Consider the following 17,686-nt stretch of genomic DNA (forward strand, 5'->3'; position numbering starts at 1 on the left):
GTTTTAAGAACATATGAAATGGAATTTTATAAACATCAGCCAGGACACCCCTTACATGTAATTTTAGTAATGAAAGGATTGAAGTCAGACACCACCAGGCCTTTTGAACGGACACGGAGCACCCAGCTTGGCCAGGTGTCCTCTCCTGACTCGCACCATTTTCTCCTCCAAGAGGAGTAAACCATCCCTGCTTTCCTGCCACAAGCCCAAAGCCCCAAGTGCAGGAGAAAAAGTCTCACTTTCCAAGCAAACACACTGTGGTGTCCTGTGTAGATGACAGGGAACAGTAACTCCCATTTTGTGCTTTGAAAGGGGACATAATGGGTGTAGGGGGACACAGATCCCAAGGCATGTTCCAGCGGGACCCTTGCATCTACACTCCCTTCTCCTGCACCTACTAAACACCAAACACCAACCACCACAGCTCAGAAAAACCATAGCTTGGTATCACTTATTGGGAAGAATGAAACGGAACCACAGTGAACTCTGCTGCATGGTCACATTAATAATATTGCAACGCCAGAATGGCTTCCTATTGATTCTTTCAATAGGACAAGGGGTGATGGTTTTAAACTAAAAGGGGTGAACTTCAGGTTAGACATGAGAAGGAATTTTTTTACAAGGAGGGGGGTGAGAGCCTGGCCCAGGTTGCCCAGAGAGGTGGTGGATGCTCCATCCCTGGAGACATCCCAGGCCAGGTTGGACAGGGCTCTGAGCAACCTGAGCTGGTGAAGATGTCCCTGCTCATGGCAGGGGTGGCACTGGATGAGCTTTGAAGGTCCCTTCCAACCCAAACCATCCTGTGATTCTTTGTTCTGCGTCTGGGGTCCCGGTCGCGCAGCAAAACACGGCATCACACAAACTCCGTCACCTTCAGCAAGAGCATCTTGACAGCTCACAGCAAACCTCGTGACTCCGTCACCGATCTACCGTGAAGTCTGAAGCCCCCAATCCCTCTGCCCTTCCAGCCCCGTACAGGGCTTGCAAAGACGGGAATGAGATATTCCATATGTTCCCTTTGTCAGCGACATGCCTATTGAAAGCTCGGCCACGCCGATCTCCCCACCGGGGCACCGGGTCAGGCTATTCATCTGTAACCATGCAGATGTCAAGAAGGTAATGGGAAAACTCCCAAACAAAAACACATTTTCGCAGGACAAGGTTATAAAATACAAAACTGCATTATTAAGCTAAATTAAACAGGTTTAGGCCTCCCCTGCATACCTCTGAAATTGCACATCCATTTATGATTCACTGCTAATTGCGTACCATTTAAAAATCCAAACACACTTGGCTCAAAATATTTTAGGGTGATAAAAAGTCTTTGCAAGACTTCACATTGTCCAGGATTGGTTGGGGAGAGAAAAGGATCACGTACACCGCTTTAAAAATAAACATTAAAAAACAGCCTGGCTTCTCAGGGTGCTCTCAGCTTCACTTGACTTTGGATTTTTCTTCATCTTTTCCTAAAGATAAAGAATTAGCACTTGGTCTCTTTAGAAAGAAAAAAATTTTATATTATATGTATTTCTTTTCTGCCCCCAAACCAGCACATTCTGCCTGACTTCTACCCCTTATTCCATATTATGTTGGTGGTTTGAGGCCCCTCCTGCATTTAAATGCAAGGCTTACAGGAATTTATCACTTTTTAAAACAAATATAGTAACTGAGTTCTTAAGCTTTATAATAGTTTTTCTACCCCTGAAGAAAATAACTGACTTTAATATTTTCTTAACTTCAGATTAAAAAAATACAAATAAAAACAGTTCAGGCTAAAACTGTATCTTCACTGTGCTAAAATCTCCAGGTTGAGTTGTCAAAACCCACCAACCATCCCCTGAATTACCTACAAGCAATAAAGTTATACAACAAGATTTTTAATAACGTGTATTTATCGATATTAGATTCGAACAGCATCAACAGCAAAAACAACCAACACAATGCACACCGAGATAACATTTCAGTAACACACCTTAAATGTTTTGGTTATACCAACAAACATCTGGCTACATTTTAAATGTTTTAAACTGCAATCACTTGGGAAACACAAGAAACTTTATTCAATAGTGAAAAATGTAATGAGCCCATGGAAGATAAGAACAATACTTTACACATTTCCTTACTGAATTGTATTCATCAAACAGAAATGCAAAAAGCACACAAGGGAAGCCTAAGAAATTAATGGTTTCTGTCATGCTATGAAGACTGTCCTTCCTTGGAGAAGACACCAAATTAAACAAGACATATTGAATAACATGCTCAACAGGTTTTTAAAAAATAATGTCCAAAGCTTAGCCAACCAAGTTTTATTAGCTCCAAAACACACTGTATGACTGAAACAGGCCACTACTTTCCTATAACTCAGTAAGGATAAACAGCAAATATTTAAAAAAAAACACACCAGGAAAACAAGGCAAATAAAAATCCATGAAGTGATATTCTTACTTTCCAAAAACAAAGACATCCCTCACAAATGTCAGACCCCAGTCCACCAGGGAATATATTTCAACATCACCTGCTCAAAAATAGCTATCTACATTTTTAAAAACATGTTATCATGCTGACCGACATTACATATAATGCCATCAGTTTGCTGTTATATACTCCAATCCAACGAGAGTTTTCAGACACCTACTTTAAACTGTTGTTTTTGAGATCACTGCAGCCCTCTGTTGTTTTGTAAAAGATGTGTATCATTAATAATGTAAGCTGACTAGCTGTGTGGAGAACGTGCTTTCAAATTCAGGGTGAAGCTGAAATACAGATTTCCCCTAATCTTTAAGCGACAATAATACGTTTCTGGGAAGTGGAAAGTTCTGACCTTGTCAAAATTCTGTAACGGTTAAATCATTCAACAGTAAAATAAAATGCATTCTGCTATTTCAGCTATGTATTTTAAAATAAGTGACATACGATTTGAAAATATTGGAAACTTTCAACTTCAGTGAAACTCACTGACAGCTGCAGTAACTCAGCACTCTTAAAAAAAAGAAACAAGCAAAAAGGTCAACTGTTTGCCAGGTAGATCACATGCCATTTCTGCGTGATTTACTTACGCTTTCCAGGCACCCATACATCTAATGCTTAAACGTTCTGATTTGGAAATACCAACCCTACTTGGAACACAACATTGAATAAATCTGGGGCTGGTTCTGGAGAAAAAAAAAAGGCGGGGGGGGACGCTTTTAAACATGTTTATAGGAAGAACAGTATTTATATAGTAATGTCAAGACTTCCCTGCCCTGTCACAGCCACGGCCACATGTAACTTTGCATCCAGGGGACCGGGTGTCCATCTGTCAGCAAAGGGAATGTCACAGCTGCCTGCACCTTCCCAAAAGGGTCGTGCAAGGCGAGCTGGTGGTGGGAAAGCAGCAAGAACCAACAGCACATGACCAGAAATCTCTCTTCAGACCAAAGTCTGAGAACATCTTATCAGAAAGCTGCAGCTGTACCTGCAAGGCGGGTACGAAAAGCTACAGAGGGGCATTTATTTCCATGGAGCAAAATCCTGGGTTGCTGCTGCAGCAGATGGTGAGTTTACCAGGTGGGGAGGATGGCCAGGGACCTCTAAGCCAGGAAATGCTGGTGATACCTCTGTTAGCAAATGTTCATAACATTTAAAATTCCATTCGTTGCCTCAGTTTCAAGGTTTCTTCAAATAGGAATGGCTTCTTCTCCTCTTATCCTCTCTTACATACCCCCTCCCACCTTTGTCTCCTATTTCTAGAATCACACAGATCTCGAATTCTTCCTCAAGCTATTTTTTACTTTCTGCTTCTTCCGTAAAGAACCCCAAAACCACAACTTGGCAGCGCGGAGCTGCTGCCTGAAACACATTCATCCCTTAATAGAATAAGTGCTGGCCATGGAGTCCCATGCGGCCGCGCTGCAGCTGACCAGCCCCATCCACTCCCTTGCTTGTTTGCAAAACAAGGAGCAGGCAAACCTGAGTTTGTTGGCAAATCCTCCTGAACATAAACACAACATCGGCTTCGGCCCATTCCCCACAAGAGGAACCATCTTCAGGAACGAGCTTTTAGGAAAAGCGCGGGTGGACAAGAGGAGGGTCTCTGATATTCGGAGTCGCTCCCATGCTCTCTAAAATGAGAGATGGGTGCTCAGCCCTTCCAAAATCTAGGCCAGTAATTTTCTCTGAGTAAATAAGAGCTTGTGTTCTTCAAAAATTGCTGGCTTAGATGTAGAATACAAAACAAATAAAGATCCTTGCGGAGGAGGTTTCTTGGGGTTTTGTTTTGTTTTTCAGTCCTTATATTACAGCTTCCATATTTTCCATCTCGAGCAGATAGTTACTAGTAAATTCCTCTCAAGAACTGAAAAGGTAATTATTTACTAGCATAAACTTGCTTATACTAAAGTCCAACATTTTTCCATGCTGCAGACTTATCTCAGTATTTATTCCCCAAAGTCACACTTAGGAGTCTCTGGCAGTGAGCATCAAACAAGAAATGACATATTGCTGATACAAATGAGCTCAATGTACAAAATAAACGCCAAATACCTGACAAATTACATGCTGTGGCAGGGCACTGGGGTTTTGGGGGGAGGGAAAAAAAAGAAAAGAGGAAAACACCAAATTTCCTGCCAATAAAGAATATGAAAAGGGTAAAAAATATTTAACAAGCTTTGAAACAACAACCATTTCACTTTTCTGTGCACCACCTGAGAGCGTCTACTTCTTTTTTTTCTTACAAGACCGACAGGCAAATCAGCCAGTTTAAAATGAATCACCAGGACTCCAGTCGTTGGGTGAAATGTGCTGGAGACACCGTCACTGGAGCCACTGGGCTCTGGTCCAGTCACCAGAAACTCGAGTCCCCCCCCGCCCATGGGATTTCACAGGCCCATATAAATATAACAACATCCCTGCCAACTAATAGGAATATTCCTATTAAAATGACATGACCACATCTTTGCAAAAGTAGTATGGAAAGCATGCTTTTTAAAAGCGAGAATACGCTTTTTATTACTCGCCACCACATCACCAGTATACGGCACAGGCAAGTGAAAAACTCAACGCTGCAACTGTAAAACCTTCAAACCTCTAATTAGATAAGGCTTTTCTATCTCAGGAGGACTGCAATTATGCTACATTTTCCAGACTCAGGGTCATGTCTGGACATCTTTACTCTGCACCATAACAACTCTGCTAGACAGCATTCATAAGCCCTCAGCCAGGTCCTTGCTGTGCTTATCTGCCCACGGCGGGATGCTCAAGATCTGCATGTTGGTACCGGATGGATTAGAAGATGACATCTCACATCTACCTATTGTGTTTCACCGCCATCCAACAGAAAAATAAAAGCACCAGATGAAAAGGCAAACAAAAATGCGCAAGCTCTGCTGAATCCAAATAGAACCACATCATTTTGCCATTTATACATAAACGGAGCGGGACACCTAACTCGATAATCAACTCTGCAGTTGCTGAAGCAACCTGGGGTATGAAACAAGTATAAAAGGAACCTTTTCAACTGCCACATCTTGGTCTGATAAAGCTAGAGCATAACACAGCACAGCAAAAGACAGACAGCATAAGGTTAAATGAGTAATAAAAAACAAAACACCAAGATGATGGTTTCATCCTGGCGGTCTGTTCTCTAGGGCAGCCAGGGCTGTCAAGCCCTCCTTTCACAACTCAGAGAAAGTAAAATTAAACAAGGACCCCTGCCATTCCCCTGAAAATACATGCAAGAAGTACTAGAAGGAAAATTATTTGTGCTGTTTTCATATTTCAAGTGCCCAAAATATAATACCAGGCACTGAGAAGGGATTACATTCCTCATGGTTGTCAGGCAAGCCCCTAAAAAACAGCCAGGCCCATGTAAGATTTCTCCAAAGTCATTATCTAGAATTATCTGGTTTTCGTCTGCTGCACAAGACTCAGACGAGTATTTAAACCCCCGAAACTGGAATTTGAATTCTCAAACTGATACTCCTGAGAACCACAAGTACAAGTATGCCCTATCGTAACTTTCTTCCACTAACATGGATGTTTTCTAGCACATGGAATATCACAGCAAAGATCAGGAGCGCACTGCATAGATTAAAAAGCCCAAACAAACATCTTCACATTCTTGCACAGGCACCTCAACTTGCTAGACGACAGTTATTTTGCAACAAAGCAAAATCACAACCTTCATAAACAGAAAAACAGGCAGCTGGTAATTAAGAGTTACATAAACACCTACCTAAATTATACAGAACAAATGGCCGCCTACAGTAAAAGTATCAAGTAATTATCCCTGGTTGTGCCCTCCTGACTCGCTCAGTGTTCCTTCCCATCCAGCCCATCCCCTCCAGCCCCTCCGAGAGTCTGGATCTAGTGCTGCCACCTCTCTTTTTTCCCAGCACTCCAACAAACAATCTCCTCACCAAGGTGATCGTGGTTGGGACGACGTACCCACCTTTCTTTATTCAAATTCCATCTCTCAAAGCGCACTCATGACTCAAAAGTAATGAGCAGATACTCGGTCTTTCCAAGTTGCTCAGTCTGATGCAACTACCTTAGCGTGATCACACTTCTCTCCTTGTACCCCAGCATTATGGTTATGATATGTTTAGACAAGTATGAATGCAGCGGAGTATCTATTCAATGCATGTTCCACAAAAAAAATAAATCTGCTGTGTTTGGAGGAACTTTCTAATCACTACAGTAAGCAAGGAATAAGCAGATCAGTCCAGAGCTGAAGAAAGATAAATAAGTAAAGAGAAGTGGAACCTGAAAGGATATACTCTTGAGACTCTACAGAAATCACTGCCTGGCCATGAATGGCCAGCCCAAGAAACGCAGCTGTATTTTAAAAATACACCTTGGAAATTATGTTACATTATTAAAATCAATGGAAAGAAATTAAAACTGCAGGAAAAGAGTAGTAAAAATTAAGTTCCCACCCCCTTCCATAGCTCTCAACTGCCTTGAAACTCATCCACTGCCAACTCGAGTTACTCGTGAGCAACGTTTCTTCAGTTGCTTTCTCCTGGCCAAAGCAAAAACACAGGCACTACTTTGCTTTAGTATCGCAGACCATCGTTTGTAACACTTTCTCAGCCATCTCTATGCTACAGAGTCTCTGCTGCTATGGCTATAATCAATAAAAGCCCCATAGCAATGCTAAGGGGATTTCCTGGCATCGTTATGCTGCCTGACATGAAGCATAAAAAGCTCTCCATGTAGCTAAGATGCTTTGCCATGACACAAACATGTCAGCTAGGGGGTGTGATTTTATTTTCTTTTTTTTTCCTCCACACAAGCCAACTCAGCTTCTTTGGCAAAACTATACATTGTACAGCCCAAAAATTAGTTTTCTATTGCTTACAAAACTGTTTTCTATATACCCTAAACTTCAAGTGGTCTGGCTACAACAGAGACCATTCAAATGTTGAACTGCCAAGAAGTCACCTATTTTTTTTCCTTCTGCAAATAAGGAAACAGGAACTAAAAACAAATGGGGACCGAGAGTATCCTTCACTGCCACAGAATGACATAGTTAAAAAGTTCCTGCTCCAGAACGCAAAACCAACAGCAACACAAACTCATCCCAAAACACCCTGATGTGTGTGCAGGTCTCGGCTCACTTTTGCTGTGAGCCTTAAATCAGCTTTTGTAAATTTACCTGCACAGAAAGGAGGAACTTAAAAACTGAAACTCTTTGGTAACCTTATCTTTAATGGGTGTTGGCTGTGACACCTTGTACCCATAAGACAACGAATGCCAGGTTGCAGACACGCAGGGATGTACCGAGCCTGTTTTGCAAGACAGCCAGACAACGTAGTAGCCATAAAACCTCGCACTTAAGCGTGGCTTTTATCAGATAGGCTTCAAGTACTTTATGAAATTAGGTAATGTCCCTGTTTCATCTGTGGAGGAAAGAGAAGACAGTTTATCACAAAGTCCAAGGCTTCACAATGGTAGATCATGACTCCCAACCAAAAATGCTCATAAAACACTGTTTCTGCCACAGGAAAACCACCACAAAGTCAGCTCCTGCTAACACCAGATGAGCACAAAACGGAAGAAAATATTGAAGCAGAGGTAGCAACTGAGACCTGTAACTTTTGCCATTCATCAAATACCACACAAGCAAAAGGCCCAGTAATCTTTCTCCACCCAGCTTGAACAATTTAAGAAAAAAAAAGCCCAAACAGGTACGAGAAACTGGAAACCTGCTCAGTAAACAAAACCTCCAGTAACTTAGAATCACACTCCCTTTGCATATTAAGTATGTGTAGGCAAACAAAGATGGGAAAAAAAAGTGACATTTTCATAGGCAAACACTACTACTGTATTTTGACAACGCAGCAGTTCAGAACCGATCTGAAACCACGCGCCGTAATTTGCTGCAGCGCACTCTGTGTTGCATGTTGTAAAAGCAGCGAAGCTTTAATAACAGCAAACCTGACCGCTGGCCCATACAAGACCTCGCTCCAGCCTGAGAAACCTCTGTTGAGAAGTGGGGCAAGACTGACAGGTTTTATTGTGAAACTTAACAGGTTTGTGGATTAGCAAAACTACCATACTGAAAGCTGCAAATCCCTCTTCGGTCATGTCTCTACAGAAGAGATTCTTCATTCCTCAATTTAAGTTAGATTATAAAATATACCAAAGCTCAACACAAGATCCACCAGTTTGTGCCTGGTTTATGGTGTCACAGGACACCAGAGAAACTGGTTTGAGAGTTCGTCTTTTCCTCCATCCACAAGCAAAACTTGACAAAGCTCCCGAGTCTTGTTTACGCTGGTTTTACTCAAAGTTCAGCTGTGCATCCCATAGGAAAAGATTCTGTAGAAGGAAAGGCATCCCTATTTAACTGGATTTAAGCAAGCTGCAGACCGAAAACGCCTCAGCTTTTGGGAGAAGATCGCCTAGCCTGGGAACCGGTTTCTGAGGAAAACCGAAGAGAAAGGTGCTCCAGAGTGCAGAAAAAGGCGCTGTCGTGAGACCGCGCACACATGTGCAGGCGGCGGTGCCCCCGCCTCAGGACGGCACCGGGACCTCCCCAAATCCACCGGGATCTCCCGTCTCGATCCCACAGGGTCCACAGGACCCCGGCAGCTCCCCCCGCCTCCCCTCCCGGCCTTTTAAATCCCTGAGGCCGATCCCTTCGGGCTTTCGGAGGGGTCTGCCCGGCCTCCGCCCCCCGCGGGGTTCCGAGGAGAGGCGGCCGGGCCCCAGGTGGCGCCGCAGGCCCCCGCCGCCCTCACCTGCCCCACTGGGGCCACCCCCGGGGTACGAGCCGGCGGGGAGCGCGGCGGCCGCGTTACACCCACAACACCAATACATAAACACGCCATTACTGAGGTTTTTCTTCAACAGAGAAGGGACAAAGCACCCGCCCCGCCCCGGCCCCACCGCGGCTACCTGCCCGCCCCCCGCCCCGACTCACAGGGCGTGCGTGAAGGCGCTGAGTCCCGGGGGCACGGCCGCCAGCCCCCGCCCGGAGCAGTCCACGCCGCGGTCGCCGTCGCAGCTGCAGGAGGCCGGGCAGGGCGGGGGGGACGCTCCGCCGCTGGGCCCGGCCCAGCTCCCCAGGCCCCAGGCGACGAGGCCGAGCAGAGCGAGGCACCGCATCGCCGAGCGCCGGCCAGCCTCCTCCGGCTCGGCTCGGCCTGCCGCTCTCCGCCGGCGCTCTCCGCGCACCGAGCCCCGCCACGGGCGGGCAGAAAAATGTGTGTTAAAAAAATAAATAAAATAAAATTAAAAAATAAAAAGGCGCCTCCGGCCGGCGCGGCCCTGGGGCTGCCTCAGCGGCGCGCCCGGGAAGCCAGTCCTCCGCCGCCCGCCCGTCCCATCCAACGCCCGCAGCGCCCGTCGCCGCCGCTCATCTCAGCCCAGCAGGTACCGCGCGGGGGCGGCCATGGCCGGCTCGCCCGCGCCGCTGCCGGCGGGTGGCGGTCCCCGGGGAGCCCTGCGCCCCGGCCCTGCGGCTGCCTGCGGCGGGGCTGCCCGCGGCGCCCGCCCACCCCTCCCGGCCCTCGGTCGCTGCGAGCGGCGGCGGCTGCTCTGCGCCCAGCGCCGAGGTGCATATGCTAATGAGACAGCCACCCCCGCGCCGCGATTGGCGAAGGGGTGGTAAATATGCAAAGCAGAGCTCAGTCGCAGCCAATAGGCGCGGGGGGCGGGGCTGCCCCGCGGCGGGGGCCCCGCGCTCCCGGGGGCGCTCCGCGACCCCTCGGGACCCGCGTCCCGGTGCTCGCCGGGTGCTCTTGGCTGCAGAAACGTGACTGAATGAGCCCAGGAGCCGCGCTGGCCCTGTGAACGACCGTACCCCCCGCTCCAGCCTCGGGCTCACGGTGACAAAGGCAGCACGTCCGTCCTCGCGGAGCACGGACCCGGTGCCACACCGTCGCTGTTCCTCAGAGACCTGCAGCATTTCGCTCTCCTATTGATACTATAACATCAAGCAGGCATGGCTGCATCACAAACTCTCATCAAAACCGAGCTGCTTTTAAAGAACTGCTTCCCTGACCCACAAAACGCCACAGGTGGTATCTGGCTTTTATAAAATCTGTACATTGTAACCAAACCTGTGCCAGCAGTCTGTGTCCTCTTCCTTATTGCCTTGAGAAAGTCACGAACAAAACTGAACACCGATCTACCCTTGCAGTTGGGACTCTGTTGGGACTCTCCATCACCATATGTGCTGCTATTCACTCGAACCTTTTTTTTTTTTTACATGTTTCTAACCTGCAGACACCACCAGAAACCCGCCTGCTACATGTTCAGCTCAGTTATGCACCGTGGTCCATGCAATCACTGTATCTTACTGGGGATGCCACAGCATCACTTGGGTAACACCAGTTGGGACCTCTAACTGGGGGTTCCCTCTGATCCAGACCCTATTATGAGCTCTGAGCTAACAGATCAGGCTGAAGGCACCAGAGCCTGCCCAGGTGGCGAACACTCACACCATCTACTTTACATGTCTCGTTTGGATGCTCTGAATCTGCCTGGGGTGTTGCCTGCCCGGCTGTGCCAGTGGCACAGCCTGAATCACAGAATGTCAGGGATTGGAAGGGACCTCAAAAGCTCATCCAGTCCAATCCCCCCACTGGAGCAGGAACACCCAGATGAGGTTACACAGGAAGGTGTCCAGGTGGGTTTGAATGTGTCCAGAGTAGGAGACTCCACAACCTCCCTGGGCAGCCTGGTCCAGTGTCTGTCACCCTCAATGAGAAGTTTATTCTCAAATTTAAATGGAACCTCCTGCGTTCCAGTTTGTACCCATTGCCCCTTGTCTTATCATTGGTTGTCACCAAGAAAAGCCTGGCTTCATCCTCCTGACACTCACCCTTTATATATTTGTAAACATTAATGAGGTCGCCCCTCAGTCTCCTCTTCTCCAAGCTCAAGAGCCCCAGCTCCCTCAGCCTTTCCTCACACGGGAGATGCTCCACTCCCTTCATCATCTTTGTTGCCCTGCGCTGGACTCTCTCCAGCAGTTTCCTGTCCTTCTGGAACTGAGGGGCCCAGAACTGGACACAATGTTCCAGATGCCTGCACAGCCCAACCTAAACAGCCCACTGGAAATCAGAGCTTTCCTAAGCCCTTCTGCCACTACAAAGGTACATAGGTATCATTCTGTTCATTTTGTGGATGATGCAGTAGCACAAAAACAGGTAAGAGACTGACAACCTGCTCCACAGCAGCAGGGAAACAGGATGAACCACATCGCCATGCGCACACTGAGCTGTGCTGGCTTCCCCAAAGCCGTGAGCAAATTTATGATGGTGATTGACCCCTCAACATAAAGCAAGAGCAACCAGGCAAGGGTTTCACTCAAGGCAGCAGCATCCAAGTTGCTGCAATCACATCCAAAAAATCCAAAATAATTGCGCACAGATGGTGAGTCAAACGCCTTGGGGATGAGCCCAGGCAGCAATCACAGCAACCCTGGCCTGGCACGGGTGCTCCAATGCATTCTTAGGGGGGTCAGGAGTTGAGAGGCTGTACCTTACACCTTTCCTCACCAAGGGCCACCCTTTCCGACAGGGACACAGCAGAGGACACTCTCCACATGGGGCTGCGGTCTGGGCTAATCCTGCCTCCCTTGCACTGGCCAAGGCAGAAGAAAAGAAGAAAACTGTCAGCCTAAAAGCAATTATTTGGTGAAGTTTAAAAATCAGGCATGCAAATAGCAAAGACTTCAAGATTTAAAATCATTTGTTCTCAAGAAGTTGAAGTACGCACTGAGGATTCTAGAAATACAGAACTTCCAGCCTTTACCTCCTACACTTGTCCCCATTGTTTTTTTCTGTTGTTAATTCCCTCCTAAAAATGTTAGCACTGTTTTACCTAGTTGCTAAAAATATTATTGTCTTCCATACTAGGAATCCTATTCCTGATGCACTGATTTTGTATGAACATCATCATTCGTCACTCCAAAAATAAGGTCATTTTAATAACTTGCTGTGTGCTTGTCCTATACCCTGTGAGCAGTACAAAGTTCTCACCAAAGCTGCATTTATTGACGTATGAGAAAGCTTTACCGCACATATATAGACATAAACGCTTATCTTTTGTCCTTCTCCTTCATTGATCTTGGCTGGGGAAATGCATCAGGTCAAAACTGTGCTGCTCTAACAACTGTCAGGGCCACAGATACTGCACATTCACGCCACTGTGCCTGAGCTCAGGGACAGCGATGGAAGGGTAGAAACCAGAATAGCAGGAAAAAATAATTAAAAGGAATTATTTCTAGAAATACTTCTGCAAACCAGACCCAAACCAATCCAGATAAGAAAAATCAATCTTTTTTTTTCTCTTTTCAGCTGGCAAATAAAAATAGCAAAGTGCTTATACTTGCTCTGCAAACAGTCTCACTTCACTAAGCAAAAATAATGGAGCAGAAGCAGCCCTTGGTGCCTGCACGGCCTTAGGAAGATGAATAGTAGCATGAAGACTACTTTGTATGGCAATACTGGACCTACAACACCTGCAGAACTTCTCTTCTGGAAAAAAAAAATAAGGGTGAAAGATTTCTAGTAAAAGCAGAACAACAAAACACCGTGGTTTTTTTGGTTTGGTTTTGTTTGTTTTTTCATCCTTTGAAACACTGGACTAGTTCGGCTTTTCCTCTTAATCCTCTCCTGGTTTCAATCTACTAATTTCCATTTCTCTATTTTAAGTGGTCTTCCAAGTTCTTTTCCCAGCATCGCTCCAGTTGTTTTCCCCTTACAAGAGCTACCTCAAGTTTCCACCTCCCAAACTCCCACCCTGCAAGCAATCCACTTACCTTTCCATCCAGCCAATATTTCTTTGCTGCTTCCAGTTAATTCATAACTCATTCTGGCAAATTAAATTGTCCTTTCCTTATTTCTTTCAGCTTCTGTCTCTGCACTGTTCTCCTCTCCATCAACAGCCCACATTTCTCTCCCTTTCTTCTTGTGCAGCCACCTATTTGCAGGCACTTACTGGTTTTTATTTTCCTTTATATGGAAAACCATAATGTTTATTGCAAAGCTGGTTTATCTAGGTAATAAAGATCTATATGCTAAGGCTTTTTTAAGCTGAAAGGTAGAGTGCCTCTGATGCTGTTTCTGTATATGGTTTGCCTGGATGGTCCAGAGTATGAAGTATTTTGCAGTCTGGCCTGGTGAATCCATCTCTCCTTGCTCAGTTACCCCAAAAGCTGCCTCCAGAATCCAGTGAGCTGGGCTGTGAATAGAAAAGGCATGTTACACCCTAAGTACAGGAGAATAACACCAGACAGGTTATTCCAACACCTTCAGTAAGCTGAATAAAGCTAAAAGAAAGGACAGTCCAGAGAGTCTCCAAGTACTGTGTATTCTCTTGTAAATAAAAGGGAGACCAGTTCCCACTATAATGTAATAGCATCATAACATAACAAATTACTATTATCTTAGCACTCTGATCCAACGATCAGCTGAAAACAGGTCACTGTACAGGAACGAAAAAGCAATTTAGGGCAGAGTAACTAGGATATAAGGTTGGGTTTTAGCTCAATATTCATGGCAATATGTACTTCATCTAGATAGTTGTAATAGAATAATGAAAAAAAGGCTGTAATTCATGTTGTGCATCTTCTTTTAAAGGCAGTACGATATCCTACTGTCAATAGATGTCAGCACATCTTTGTCTCACTGTATGAAGGCAGACGTAAGGCAAGAAGCAGTGAGTATCAGCCCCTCGGCCCACCAAACTTGAGGCATGATGGGCAGCCCCATCCCCTGAGCAGGATCTCAATTTCGCCTGCTTTCAGGTGATTTCTGCCCAAACTCCAGGCCCTTGGCAGAATATCCCGATGGGGCAGACACTGCACACTTCTCTCCATCCCACCATTTGCCTTCTCCCCAATATGCTGGTTGAGATTTGAGCATCACTTAGATTCGTGTGCACTTTGTGGTAATTCAACAAGTTTCTGAGTTACGCTGAGCTAATGGACCCTCGCTTGATTTAAAGAAACGGGAATGATCTGTGCTAAAATGAGGGTGGGTCCTTGTTTTAAAGATCCAATTTCTTACGTAAAATATTTATTACACAGCGCAACCAAGATTTTCTATAGACATTCTAGCATGCAACATTTTTAACGTTAAGACAAATCAAATGATAGCCAAAGTGAAATCGGCTCACGACCAGACGGTTTATATATGACAAGCAAATACTTTGCACGAAAGGGGTTACAAAGAAGTAATTTGGTGAGGACAGAGCCACTGTTACCGAGAGCGGAACAGGGAAACAACCAGCAAAACCAAAACCCAATAGCTCAAAGCCAGACATATACACTAACTCATTTGCTGGAAAAGCAACACACGTATCCACTGCTATGTGTTCTATGCATTTTGGCATATTTCATGATATGTGGCCAACTGAGAAGTAACAAGAAGAGCCCTGGACTTGAGAAGCCAGGCAGCGGGTTTCTGGCAGCATCTATTGGGGGTGAAGACTCGCCAGCTCGCCCCGATACCCCTTTTCTCCAAGACCCTCCATAGGAAAATAACCAAGAATTTTATTTTTTAAATCAGACAGCCTGTTTTTAACCTTTTTTATAAGCCACTAACACGCTGACCAGTAAAACATTTAAGGCAAGACATGACACTATGAATCAAAAAACCTAAACAAACCAGTGCTTTAAGGGTGCAATCTGGCTTTGCAGAGGACCATCTTAAGGATTATGTAGCTTTAAATCCTACTTAAACCCTATTTTGAAGAATTATAGTGGAGCCCAAGTAATGTAAAGAAGTAAACTTGGATGATGAATTATTCCCAGAACATGTCCACAATCCTAAGCTGTTTAGCGAAATATTATTAAAGCTTCTGTGTTAGAGAGAAAGAAGCAAGAACTTGTTTAAGTTCTTTATCAAAGAAAACTCCATTTGATACATTACCTATCTTCACCACAGAATAAACCAAATGCTCTGAAAAAAAAAAATACATGTGGAGAAATACATGCACACTTACAAGGGAACAATTAATCGTAATGTGATCATTTGGTAATGAATGATTTTTCAGTGTAGGGCTAACAAATGATTTATTTTTAAGTCACAGATATCAGAATAACTCTGGTGAAGACCAAGTGGATACACTCCCCATAGGTTTTGAGTTGAATTTCCCATTAGGATAAATTAAGCCCATAACAGTCCGGCATGCAGCGTATTGGTTTAAATCACGCTGCACACAATGCTAGACACATTATTTTGGTGTGTTCTTCGAGACGACCAGATCGCTGCACAAGACTGATTTATTCCCCCACCTGGAGCCTTGCAGATGAACAGGAGCGGTTTGCTTTCATTAGAGCACGCGATCCCTCTAACACTCTGTATTGTTCTTTGTTTCTGACTCAAAAGCTGCAGTGGAACTAAAATTCTACTTTTGTTAATATTTTGGAATAGTACAAACATTACTAATCTGTGGGTGCCTTATTTTCTGTAGGACTGAGCTTAGATCATCTGCTTGAAATGCTCTTATAGTTACAAGGTGACTGACGCATCCGACTTCAGCAAAGTCTCTGTTATCAGGGGAAGAAGAGAAGCAAACTGCTAAGAATTAAGATCGATCATCAGCTACTGAGCTACCTGCAATATTTGGAACATAAATGCACACTAGTAATTTTGGGCCTATTTTATCTCATTTTATCCTCCCCACCAATCTTTTATCATTGTCATTTTTTGCACCCTGCTTAGGCATTTCCCATAATTTCTGCCTGGCTCACAACGCAGAGGTTCAAGTTTTATTCTGCACACGAGGCTAATGCAGAAGAGACCACACCTGCAAAATAAGCCAAAAAGCTACAAATGCCAGACAACTATTGTTCGCCCAGAGAACAGTCCTGCTTTTCACTCACAGGAGACGGGTCGTTACAGTTTTTGCCAGGCAGCACCCCTCGCCTTCAGTATTTGCAGATGGGGTGTATGCCGCAGCGCAAAATCCAGGCAAATAAATCCTTCAGAAGCCGCAGGCATTCCTCCAGCACAGGGATTGGCTTGGTTGGAGGCAGCCAAGTCTTTTTTTGGATATATTTTTGTAGTATTAGATATTAAGAGAGAGGGATGGATATACATATATATATATGTAGGAAACAATTATTTTGCAAATATAATAGGCCCAAGCAGGATCTCTAGGCAAAGCATATTTTAATAACGATTTTGCAAGACCGGGTGTTGTACCTAAAGGTAGGCACACCTAATAGGACAAAAAGCCCCTGTTTTTATCTCCCCAAAATCCCGGCTGCAATTTCCCTCCCTTGTTTCCCATTGGTTGGGTACTTCAGGGTTTACAGACTATCCCTATGCACACAACAACCTTCCCCTTATCAATCTATTTAAGATATGGATTCCTGGTACTTTGGCTACACTTCCCCCTAAATTAACTTATCAATACAGGTATCAGTATGTATACAGGTGTCAGTACATATTCCGGGAAGAGACTGTGTATTACATTAAGAATTCATAGTCCAATGTCTCTCAGTCCTTCCCCCCTAAATTAACTTGTAAATACAGGTATCAGTATGTATACAGGTATCAGTATATATTCGGGGAAGAGACTGTGTATTACATTAAGAATTCATAGTCCGGTGTCTCTCAGTCCTTTCCCCCTGCTAGGGTAGGCACCAGGTCCTCAGTTATGTAAAAACAACAGTTCTTTGTTAAATGTTCCTTACAGAGATATATATATATATATATATATATAGGACCAGGTGACAAATGAATTTGGCAATGCTTAATAGGTGGCAGAAACTTCAAAGACTCAACCATCATTTTAGATTAGCAACTACAACCCTTTCTCATCATGATCCTTTTATTTTTTTACTTACCCAGCTGCATTCTGCCTAATTACAATTACTCTTGCTATTTCATTTGAATACATCCCATGTTTATCTAAAGCTGTGGCTCTACATAGTTCAATTGCAGCGTGACCCATGTCTAACACCAGCGGCACATGTGAAACACATTTAACGCTTTCAGAAAACAGCAATGCAAACACGATTTCTTAGGGACTTCACATTTATCACGGAGATGACTGAAAGAAAAATTGCATGGCTACTGCAGGCTCTCAGCTTCCATAAGATTACAGTCATGAGCCTGCCAAAAAAATAGCAACTTTTAATACAAATACCAGAGTAGGTATTTGTATCTCAAGCTCTTTACTCATGGCAAGGGGCATTGTTGATTTTGTGCTCCTTGAAGGAAAAACAAAACAAAACACT

The 17,686-nt window shown here is 44.7% G+C and overlaps 1 protein-coding gene across 1 annotated transcript in view; it reads right to left on the bottom strand.

Moving 5' to 3' along the window:
- The window catches only part of LGR4 (leucine rich repeat containing G protein-coupled receptor 4), a 76,721-nt gene extending 66,751 nt beyond the window's left edge, over positions 1-9,970 (bottom strand). Inside the window, exon 1 of the mRNA XM_065839143.2 lies at positions 9,407-9,970. Within this exon, the coding sequence (XP_065695215.1) occupies positions 9,407-9,591 (185 nt within the window). The 5' untranslated portion in view covers positions 9,592-9,970. The remainder of the gene's footprint in view (positions 1-9,406) is intronic.
- Positions 9,971-17,686: the final 7,716 nt, after the last annotated feature.

The sequence above is a fragment of the Patagioenas fasciata genome, chromosome 5 (genome assembly GCF_037038585.1).
Source record: "Patagioenas fasciata isolate bPatFas1 chromosome 5, bPatFas1.hap1, whole genome shotgun sequence".
Lineage (NCBI taxonomy): Eukaryota > Metazoa > Chordata > Aves > Columbiformes > Columbidae > Patagioenas > Patagioenas fasciata.